This window comes from Mytilus californianus, unplaced genomic scaffold (genome assembly GCF_021869535.1).
Source record: "Mytilus californianus isolate M0D057914Y unplaced genomic scaffold, xbMytCali1.0.p SCAF_34, whole genome shotgun sequence".
NCBI lineage: Eukaryota > Metazoa > Mollusca > Bivalvia > Mytilida > Mytilidae > Mytilus > Mytilus californianus.
The window spans coordinates 1101973-1114112 of record NW_026262684.1 but is presented as its reverse complement, the minus strand read 5'-3'; the positions used below and the strand labels follow the sequence as shown (position 1 = coordinate 1114112).

Sequence of the window (12140 nt, the reverse complement as noted above, 5' to 3'; positions counted from 1 at the left end):
TGTTGAAGACGGTATGCTTAATTCGAGATAATTTTAGTATTGTCATGTTGAGTTTTTGTCTCATCAATGCATACACCCCATCTTTCTTTTTTCATATAAAAATTCTGAAGAAATCTAACCTTCTGTATGTGCCTGTCCCAAGTCAGAAGCCTGTAATTCAGTGGTTGTTGCTTGTTCCTGTATATCATATTTGTTTTTGTTTATTGTTTTGTACATAAATCATGCCGTTAGTTTTCTTGTTTGAATTGTCATGATTGTTTTACATTTGTCATTTATCTTGGACCTTTTATAATATAGCTTACTATGGGGTATGAGTTGTTAATTTCTAACTCATGTGGTCTCTGGTGGCGAGTGGTCTCATTGGCAATTATATCACATCTTCTTATTTTTATATTCATAATTAAGGGGAAAAGACATGCTGTTACTATTGCATTTATTTCTTATTCATTCTTAACTCAACATTTCTTCAATTGATTTTTTTGGATGTATTGTATCCCTTTATTACTCAAGCCTATTTTAATATGTTTTCTAACAAGGTCATACAAAAATGCAAGAGTGTGTCTTTATTTGATTATAAAATTATCTAACTACATATAAACAAAAGAACAAAAATGACCTTAAAAAACCATAACAACTTTTATTGATGTTATTCACATATCTCTCTTAAGAAACTAAATATTAGTCAAGTTCATTTAAATTTTTCCAATAAATGTTTTCATGAAGTCAAGTAGAAAGATCGAGATACGTTTATTTAATATAGAGTCAATATTTAAACATTGTGCCTTTGTTCATAAACAAACAAGACCATTCATTAATGATCTGGGTCAATATTTATACAGCTTTAACATAAGTTACAGCCCAAAAGAAAAGTTTAATTAAGCAGGTCCAATATATTTTCAGACTCCAACTCAACCTTCAGTATTAATAATTCCTTAGACATGTTAGATTACCATACATGTCATATACAATTATAATCAACAAGGAATACCGTCATTTATACATGCCGATTATTTTAAGATTCTTAATACATGTAAATAAATTTAAGACATATTTTTTTTTCAATTTCATTCTTTTTCAACAGTTACCAAATGGTTAGGGGGATGAGATGACACGCTTTTGGGATGTGGATTATGTATGATATAGGGGTAAGGGGTAAAAAAAAATGTGGTATCTGGGAAAAAGAAGGGGAGAGGGGGAAATTAAAAAAAAAAGCAGGATTGGGAAATGAGCACCCTCGTGTCACCCCACTCAACAGTATGAAACCTTTGTCAGACATTGTCAGATACCAGAAATAAACCTTCCAATGTAATCTGCATTCCACGCAAAACAAAACACAATCTTGTAAACGTGACTATCATCAATTGAAATAATTGTTTTTGTCGCTATACTGACCAATGCCTACAGCATATACGGCCCCCAAGGGTATCGTCTGCCCAGTGACCAGTATTTCAATACTGATATACATGACATAATTAAGCTTATATAATTTGTCTGTAATTTTCAGTTTAAATATTTACGAGCTTATGTAGTATTTTGATTTGTATGGTATAGGTGCAGAAATTCCTAACTGGGGTTGCTGTCTCATATATTCATCACCTCCATTTATCAATATCTTCATACTATTATGTGAAACAGCAACATAAGATTCATAACTCATGCAATTTCTTATTATAATATTCTTTAGATAAAATGCTTCGCTGGGGCGCAGCTTGATACGACCGCAGAGGTCGAACCCTGAACAGTTGGGGCAAGTATGGACACAACATTCAAGCTTGATACAGCTCTGAATTTGGATTGTTATTAAATATTTGACACAGCATAGGTTTCTGACACAGAAAGAATGTGGTCTAAGAACTTGAATTTTTTTTAATTTACCTATTATGGTCCAATGTCGAAAATCAAAATACATGGTTAGATTCAGCATATCAAAGAACCCCATATATTCAATTTTTGTTAAAATCAAACAAAGTTTAATTTTAGACCCCAACTTGGACAAACTTGAAAACTGGGCCCATAATCAAAAATTTAAACACATGTTTAGATTCAGCATATCAAAGAACCCCAATAATTCAATTTTTGTTAAAATCAAACTAAGTTTAATTTTGGACCTTTTGGACCTTAATGTAGACCAATTTAAAAACAGCACTTAAAATTAAAAAATTAAATACACAGTTAAATTTGGAATATCAAAGAACCCCAATAATTCAATTTTTAATGAAATCAAACAAAGTTTAATTTTGGACCCTTTTGACCTCAATATGAACCAATTTGATAGCGGGGCCCACAAATAAAAAATCTAAATTCATGGTTAGATTCAGCATATCAAAGAACCCCATATATTCAATTTTTGTTGAAATCAAACAATTTTAATTTTGGACCACAATTTGGACCAACTTGAAAACTAGGCCCATAATCAAAAATCTAAACACATGTTTAGATTCAGCATATCAAAGAACCCCAAGAATTCAATTTTTGTTAAAATCAAACTAAGTTTAATTTTGGACCCTTTGGACCTCAATGAAGACCAATTTAAATAAAATGCTCCGCAGGGCGCAGCTTGATACGACCCCAGAGGTCGAACCCTGAACAGTTTGGGCAAGTATGGACACAACATTCAAGCTTGATACAGCTCTGAATTTGGATTGTGATTAAATATTTGACACAGCATAGGTTTCTGACACAGAATGAATGTGGTCTAAGAACTTAAAATTTTTAAATTGGACATTCACCTATTATGGTCCAATATCCAAAATCTAAATACATGGTTAGATTCAGCATATCAAAGAACCCCAAGAATTCAATTTTTGATGAAATCAAACAAAGTTTAATGTTGGACCCTTTTGACCTCAATGTGGACAAAGTTGATAACGGGGCCCAAAAATCAAAAATCTAAATACATGGTTAGATTCAGCATATCAAAGAACCCCATATATTCAATTTTTAGTTGAAATCAAACAAAGTTTAATTTTGGACCCCGATTTGGACCAACTTGAAAACTGGGCCCAAAATCAAAAATCTAAATACATGTTTAGATTCAGCATATCAAAGAACCCTAAAAATTCAATTTTTGTTAAAATCAAACTAATTTTAATTTTGGACCCTTTGGACCATAATGTAGACCAATTTGAAAACGGAACCAAAAATTAAGAATCTAAATACACGGTTAGATTCGGCATATCAAAGAACCCCAATAATTCAATTTTTGATGAAATCAAACAAAGTTAAATTTTGGACCCTTTGGACCTCAATGTGGACCAATTTAAAAACGTGGCCCAAAATCCAAAACTTAATACACGGTTAGATTCAGCATATTAAAGAACCCCAAGAATTCAAGAATAAAACCCCATTGAAATTGATCAAGAAATAAGCAATTTATACAAAGTATCTTCTTTTGCACAATACTGTGCAATTGAATATTTCTTGCTATTGCCCAATACTGTACAATTGACAATTTCTTGCTATTGCGCAATATTGTGCTATTGGATATTTCTTGCTATTGCCCAATACTGTGCAATTGAAGATTTCTTGCTATTGCGCAATACTGTACAATTGAAGATTTCTTGCTATTGTGCAATACTGTGCAATTGAAAATTTCTTGCTATCGCACAATACTTATTATATAATAATTTACACATCCTGTTTGGTGTGTATCTCCTACCATATCATTATTATTTGCTTTTAAATATAAATCAGAAATAACCAATTTAAAATGGAAAATTTTAAAAGAAAAAAAAAAGGAAAAAAAGAAAAAAAAAAAAAAAAAAAATCCCCCCCCATTTTTTGAACCCCCTTATGATTCATCACCCCCAAACTCAATCCCAGCCTTCCCTTTGTGGTATGGTACCTTGCAGTACAATTTCAGAGAGATCCATACACTTGAACACAAGTTATTGTCTGGAAACTAGAAAAATGCTTATTTTCGGCCCCTTTTTGGCCCTCAATTCCTTAACGTTTCGGGCAATTACCCCCAAACTCAATTCCAGCTTTCCCTTTGTGATATGGAACCTTGTAGTACAATTTCAGAACAAGAAATGATTGTAACAGGATGCTGTTACGAAGTCTCCCAAACGAAGCTCCCATAATTCGTAATTCCCAGGGTCGCCTGACATTGGGCAATGTCCAGTGAAAATTGGTTTGGTCCAGTAAAGTTATATGCATTAGTGATGCCTGGGGACTAACCTTGTATATCATTCAAATCATCTTGGCATGACAAATAAGAATATATATGGTTTAGGGGTGGGGATCTCGACCATTTACAAGATACTAGAACATTGGGGGTGGGGATGAACCCCTGGGGACTGGCCCTATACGTCATTCAAATGTTCATTACATGACGAACAGGAATATATATGGTTTAGGGGTGGGGATCTCAACCATTTACAAGATATTAGAACTTTCTCAAATGGCAGGGGGTCGGGATGACCCCTGGGGACTAACCCTGTATATCATTCAAACCATCTTCGCATGACAAACCAGAATATATATGGTTTAGGGGTGGGGATCTTGACCACTTACAAGATATTAGAACTTTCTTAAATGGCAGGGGGTGGGGGTGACCCCTGGGGACTAACCCTGTATAACATTTGATGTGCTTTATCATGACAAACCAGAATATATATGGTTTAGGGGTGGGGATCTCGATCATTTACAAGATATTAGAACTTTCTCAAATGGCAGGGGGTCAGGATGACCCCTGGGGACTAACCCTGTATATCATTCAAACCATCTTAGCATGACAAACCAGAATATATATGGTTTAGGGGAGGGGATCTTGACCACTTACAAGATATTAGAATTTTCTTAAATGGCAGGGAGTTGGGGTGACCCCTAGGGACTAACCCTGTATTACATTTGCTGTGCTTTGTCATGACAAACCAGAATATATATGGTTTAGGGGTGGGGATCTCGACCATTTACAAGATATTAGAACTTTCTCAAATGGCAGGGGGTCGGGATGACCCCTGGGGACTAACTCTGTATATCATTCAAACCATCTTAGCATGACAAACCAGAATATATATGGTTTAGGGGTGGGGATCTTGACCACTTACAAGGTATTAGAACTTTCTTAAATGGCAGGGGGTGGGGGTGACCCCTGGGGACTAACCCTGTATTTCATTTAATGAGCTTCATCATTTAGAACATTTTCAATTAAAAAGATTGTGTCTATCACAAACGGTTTTCAATTTATTATCATTTGAAAATTTAAAAAAAAAAATCCCATAGGGTTCTATAGTAAAACCCTCTTTTCTTTTTGCCCCTCAAAGTACCCCTTTATAAACCCCATTGCACAAACAAAACCCTGATTGCACCACTAGACATGTTAGTCTAACATATTGTGAAACCCTAAGTTAATCTGACAAGCGGTTTTGGAGAACGGGTGCGGACAAGTTCAAATTTAAAAGCGGCGGAAGAAGAAGAAGAAGAAGAAGAATAATAATAATAAGAACTGAGCAAAAACAATAAGTCTTCCCAAACTTCGTTTGGGAGACTTAAATATCCAAACACTTACACACAAGTTATTGTCATTAAACTAGAAAAATGCTTGTTTTTTGCCCCTTTTTTGGCCCCTAATTCCTAAAATTTTGAGGCAATTACCCCCAAAATCAATTACAGCCTTCCCTTTGTGATATGGAACCTTGTGGTACAATGTCAGAGAGATCCATACACTTACACACAAGTTATTGTCTGGAAGTTACAAAAATGCTTATTTTTGGCCCCTTTTTGGCCCCTAATTCCTTAACTGTTGGTACCATAACCCCCAAAATCAATCCCAACCTTCCTTTCGTAGTATAGAACCTTATGGTAAAATTTCATGGAGATCCATTCACTTAAACTAAAGTTAGAGTGCGAAAACCAATGTGTCTTCGGACGACGCCGGACGACGCCAGACGACAAGGACGACTCCAACGTCATACCAATATACGACCAAAAAATTTTTAATTTTTGCGGTCGTATAAAAACAGGACCCAAAATTAAAAATCTAAATACACGGTTAGATTTGGCATATCAAAGAACCCCAATAATTCAATTTTTGATGAAATCAAACAAAGTTTAATTTTGGACCCTTTTGACCTCAATAGAACCAATTTGATAACGGGGTCCACAAATAAAAAATCTAAATACATGGTTAGATTCAGCATATCAAAGAACCCCATTTATTCAATTTTTGTTGAAATCAAACAAAGTTTAATTTTGGACCCCAATTTGGACCAACTTGAAATCTAAGCCAAAAATCAAAAATCTAAATACATGTTTAGATTCAGCATATCAAAGAACCTCATATATTCAATTTTTGCTAAAATCAAACAAAGTTTAATTTTGGACCCTTTGGACCTTAATGTAGACCAATTTGAAAACTGGACCCAAAATTAAAAATCTAAATACACTGTTAGATTCGGCATAACAAATAAATAAATGTGATCAAAGATTTTACAAATCTAATGCGCCATACTGTGCAATTAAAGATTACTTCTTGAAATTTTTCAATATTTGAAATTTGAAAAAAAAATAATATTTGAAGAATAATTCTTTTTAATTTCTGAAATCTGAAATGAGAAAAAATTGACCCCCCACAATTTCTTTTTATCCCCCCCCCCCTTTTTTCCCCCCAAAAATTCTTTCCCTCAAGATATGGTCATAATCTCAATTCAAATTTCCAATGGAGTTGGCAACCATAATTACCCATTTAAATTTACCATAGTGCTAACTTAATCTATTTTATAATAGAATTAAAAATATAGTGTCAAATCTTTCATATGGATTTTTTTGTAAAAAAAAAGATGCAACATTTGCAGATATTTTTACTGGTCTTCCTTTATAAATATGCATTTCTTTAAACATAATTTAAAAGCAGTGTAAGGGAAGTAACCAAAACGTTGTATTTGGATTACCTCCCTTACACTGTTTTAAATTATCTTTATTGTTCATTAACCATTACTTTATACATAATTTAAAAGCAGTGTAAGGGAGATAATTTCAATGATGTATTTGATTTATCTCCCTTACACTGCTTTAAATTATGTTTTGTACTAAAGTATTTGTCCATTAACCAGGACAACCTTGTTTTTCCCCCTTTTTTGCCCCTAATTCCTAAACGGTTTGAGCCATAACCCCCCAAAGCAAATCCTAACCATCCCTTTGTGGTATGGAAACTTGTAGTATAATTTCAGAGAGATCCATACACCGTTCCACAGTTATTGTCTGGAAACTAGAAAATGCTTATTTTTGGCCCCTAATTCCTTAACTGTTGGTACCATAACCCCCAAAATCAATCCCAACCTTCCTTTTGTGGTATTTAATCTTATGGTCAAATTTCAAAAAGATCCATTCACTTAAACTAAAGTTAGAGTGCGAAAACCAATGTGTCTTCGGACGACGACGACGACAACGTCATACCAATATACAACCACAAAATTTTTTTGCGGTCGTATAAAAAATCAGTGGGGGATCCAGAACTTTTTATAAGGGGGCCCACTGACTGACATAAGAGGGGGCCTGCTCCAGTCATGCTTCAGTGATTCCCTATATAATCAACCAAATTTTCCCACAAAAGGCCCCCCCCCCCCCCCCTCTGGATCCGCCTATGAAAATGCCCACAAATATCAAATATAAGATCTACAGAGTAAAGCAAAACTATTTTCTCTTCATGTCATTTAGAAAGTCCTCTTTAGACATGCAGGAAGGCAAAGAATGACCATTTTGCTTCATTGTTACAAATACTGTATTAATAGTCAAACCATTAATATTACATCAACTGTTCTGTAAATATAGGTTCTACATGAACAACATGCACAGAAAAGTTCTACCATCTCCATAACTTTCCACAGGAAGTGAAGGCATCTTGCTACCTCAGCAGCAAATATATACCTATTTCCAAATGGTTATTATTCAGAGCTATCTCAATCTGTCTTCATATTTAAAGTTTATATTGCTACAAATTTTTGCAAGCATTTACCAATTACTGAAAGTAACTTACCAACTTTTCATAAAAAATTGATAAAACTTCTGAAATTTTACATTAAATATAATTTGCAGATGTCTTATATGAAACAGACTTTAATAAGATCAGCTAAAAATAGAACACTGATGAAAGCTGAGTAGAGGGGTAAATTCAGTAAAAAATCTCCCATTGACTGTAATGCTAATCTATGTCTTGAATTAAATTTATACCTGATTTACCTTTAGAAATTAGAAAATTTCATATATCATTCATGAAAGTACAAATGTAGCCCTATCATTTGCAACAATAAAAACATATGGTCATGCGGCATTTTTGGGCATTCACATGGCCTTGTTTACAAACACTGTAGATTCGCACTTAATTCCTTCACTGACCCCCATTACTTTTCAACCCTGTAGTAAAAAAATTTGGTACATTCATCATTTATTTTTTTTTTTTTTTTCAACTCTAGTTTTTATCCATCTATCAAAAAATATTTATTACAAACATTATCTACCAATCAGAAGAGCACATGACTTCAGTTTTATACAGAAAGCTCTCCCCCAAATGGGCGGTCCCTGATGACGTATATTTATTTACTGAATTTACCCCTATAAGGGACTTTTTAGTAGCTTTTCCCTCTTTTTTTGTAATAATCATGTAATGTATCCAATTTTAAAGTTCCAGTTTCAATACAACATTCATAAATGCTGAACTTGTAAAGATAGAGGAAAATTTATACTACAGCCCATACTGCGGCCAATGTATATTTGGTATATAAAGTTGCATATTGACTGTTTGTAAAAGAATGGTGTAAAATACTATGCTTAATAAATATGAATTGTTTTCTGTGTTTGCTTTGACCAGTATTGCAAGTACATCTAGAAACTAAAGTCTTGATGTACTCTTAGTTAAATTTTGCCTTATATGGAAGTTTTTGATTAAATACCCTGAAAAGACCACAAAAACACTTTTCAAAGGCTTTTTTAAGCAGTTTCATACAAAAAAAACCAACAATTATGTTTCATTTTACTAAATTTGTGTTTTAATTACTTGTAAAGTTCACAAAATGTCATTGACAATCACTCTGCAGAAATTCCTGTTACCCCAACATCAGGATGGTTTCTTCGCCAAAACTAGAAAGACAAAACTGAAGTAGAAAAAAGTGCCAAATATGAAAAAATAAGACTGGGTATGACCAAACTTTGCATTTGGAAGATTAAAGTAACAATTTAGAATATTTAAAAGCAATTATTTAACATAGTAATCCAATTACAAACATTTCAACACTAGTTTCATAGATGATGGGCATGTAATCATAAAAGTTATCTACAATTTTTTTTAAATAAAGAAACGCAATGCGTTATGTAAAAATAAATGAATATCTTCATGCGGTCAGATTATTCAAGTGTTAAAATACTTGAAAAGTGCTTATTTACAACTTGTTCTACAACTTAACATGGTGAAACACAGCTACAAAAAATACACTGTCAAAGGGAGGTAATTCTGATTTTCCATATGATTTTACACATAATGAGGAGAAATATGTGCAAAATGTGTTGTAAAATGGGGGGAATATTTATGCCTTTCATTGATATCATAACTCTCAAGTGTAATTTCTATTGTTTCTTTCAATCTGGACACAAAAACTGATTTTTACCATATACCCCATGCTTCCTCTCACAGTACACTCAGTGCATCTTGGATAGCCGAGTTAAACATAGAAATTTGTGTAAAAAACAACTTCAAATGGTTCCAAAATGCTTCCATTACATTAATATACACAGGAAATAAGTTTTGTGATTATTGTGTGGCCTTGGACAAGTACAGTGACAGAATGCATATTTTCCTATAGGGGTAAATTCAGTAAAAAATCTCCCATTGACTGTAATGCTAATCTATGTCTTGAATTAAATTTATACCTGATTTACCTTTAGAAATTAGAAAATTTCATATATCATTCATGAAAGTACAAATGTAGCCCTATCATTTGCAACAATAAAAACATAGGGTCATGCGGCATTTTTGGGCATTCACATGGCCTTGTTTACAAACACTGTAGATTCGCACTTAATTCCTTCACTGACCCCCATTACTTTTCAACCCTGTAGTAAAAAAATTTAGTACATTCAGCATTTATTTTTTATTTTTTTTCAACTCTAGTTTTTATCCATCTATCAAAAAATATTTATTACAAAAACATTATCTACCAATCAGAAGAGCACATGACTTCAGTTTTATACAGAAAGCTCTCCCCCAAATGGGCAGTCCCTGATGACGTATATTTATTTACTGAATTTACCCCTAGATGATAAACAAAAATAGACAGGAAGCAATCATCATATTTTTATCTATATTGTACCAGCAAATAACACCCACATCAAATGTAAACTGTTTAAAATTAACCTGAAATTAAGGAAATCAGTTCATGAATTTCTAAAATTTGGTTTTTTAATTAAATCATCTCTAAAACATCAATTTTTTTTAATTTCTTATCACTGCATGGTCACAAATATAATGTTTTTATTAACTTCCACACTCAACTGACAAATCTAAATTTAATGAAATAAAGGATAAAAATCAATTTGCAGTCTGCACCAAAAATTAAAATCTTTTCCAACTACTAGTCTGAAGACCAATATTTCTGACATTTTTCTTATGAGTCTTAACAAAGTTTTACAAATACTTACTAGTCTGAATAAAATTTTACTAGTCTGGGGCATCAGACTAGTGGCTAACAGTGCTGACTGAATTTGAACAAACACACTCACCATGCTCACCCAAACATGATGACAAAATATACTTTACTCTTGGTTCAGTCTAGTAAGACATGTCACCCACACAAACACTGCAGAGATGACCAGACCCTGTTCCCGAAACTAAATATTACATGTATGCTACATAGAGAAGATCCACAAAAAAATAATAATTGTAGTCTTAAATTCTTGTTTGACCTAGTGAACCATTGACATCTCCAACCTAGACACTGAAAAAGTAGTCAACTGTTAAAAAAGCCAGCATTAACCAACTCTAGATGAAAACATACAAATATCAAGGCTTTCATTCAAACTTGATCTCTACCCTCACCTTTTGAGTCAACTACTTGTTAGATGTTAAGCATTTAAAAACAATATGTATATATCTAAATGCTATTCATCAATTCTATTATAATGAAAAAGCTATCCAAAGGTTTTGTTAAAGCTTGTAAAAATTATTTTAAATAAAATCAGTTTCTACTCACACTTTTTAAAGATTTAAAATGAAAAACAACAGACTTCACTAAACAGCATTACATTTTATACAGCAAGATTTTTAATTTACAGGCACACAATACATTTTACACTGTCAGTATTACATGTAAGCTTCTCATATATCTGAGGGGCAATCGCCCCGAAGATACTAGATGATTACATTTTTGTACATCTGATTTACGTATTTATAAGTAATAAATAAATTGTTTATCTTTTCTCTTGTTTTTAAAAGACCAATTAGTTTTGATAAAACAAGAAAAGTATCATTATCTCAAATTTACCAGTCATAATACAGTAACACTTTCAGAAGATGTTTAATATTTATGGATTAGAACGAAATCTTAATTGCGTCTATTTTTCTGTCATCAAATTGATACCTTATCACTGCTTTTGTATGGCATTATGAATTGCTGTTCTATCTTGTTTTTTTTATGGTTTAATTGCCAAAACATGAACTTTTTTACTCATAAATGATAACAATTCTATGTTAATACATGTATAATAATGTATTTCAATTCAATTAATAAATGTTAATATCAATTAACCCTTTACTCTAAATTAGGAAATAAACAAATAAAACCTGAGCAGAGTTACTGGTCAAAATCAATCTTACTTACATGACTTACACATCCATTAAACATGACTAAGTCATTAAAGACCAAGTCACTATAGCTAACTCACAAATAGTCACTTTGTCTCCTGTAGAAAAATATGAATGAGAGCCTGTCTAAAATCAGAGACAATTTGTGTACTTTCCCATTCAATGTTATAAACACTAAATAAAACATGCAAACATCTTAGATTTGAGAAAATTATGTCAAACTAGAGGATTAAGTAGTGATATGACACCCAAATGATACCCTACAGAAAGCAATGACAAGGTCTATGATATAGGGCAACCCCAAGATATCTTAAATATAGATAAAAAAAAACCAAATAGGAGGTGC

The 12140-nt window shown here is 32.8% G+C and overlaps 1 protein-coding gene across 1 annotated transcript in view; it reads right to left on the bottom strand.

The window, feature by feature from the left end:
- Positions 1 to 11890, bottom strand: part of LOC127736586 (inversin-like) — a 45051-nt gene extending 33161 nt beyond the window's left edge. Inside the window, exon 1 of the mRNA XM_052247151.1 lies at positions 11811 to 11890. Within this exon, the coding sequence (XP_052103111.1) occupies positions 11811 to 11834 (24 nt within the window). The 5' untranslated portion in view covers positions 11835 to 11890. The remainder of the gene's footprint in view (positions 1 to 11810) is intronic.
- Between the last annotated feature and the right edge of the window lie 250 nt (positions 11891 to 12140).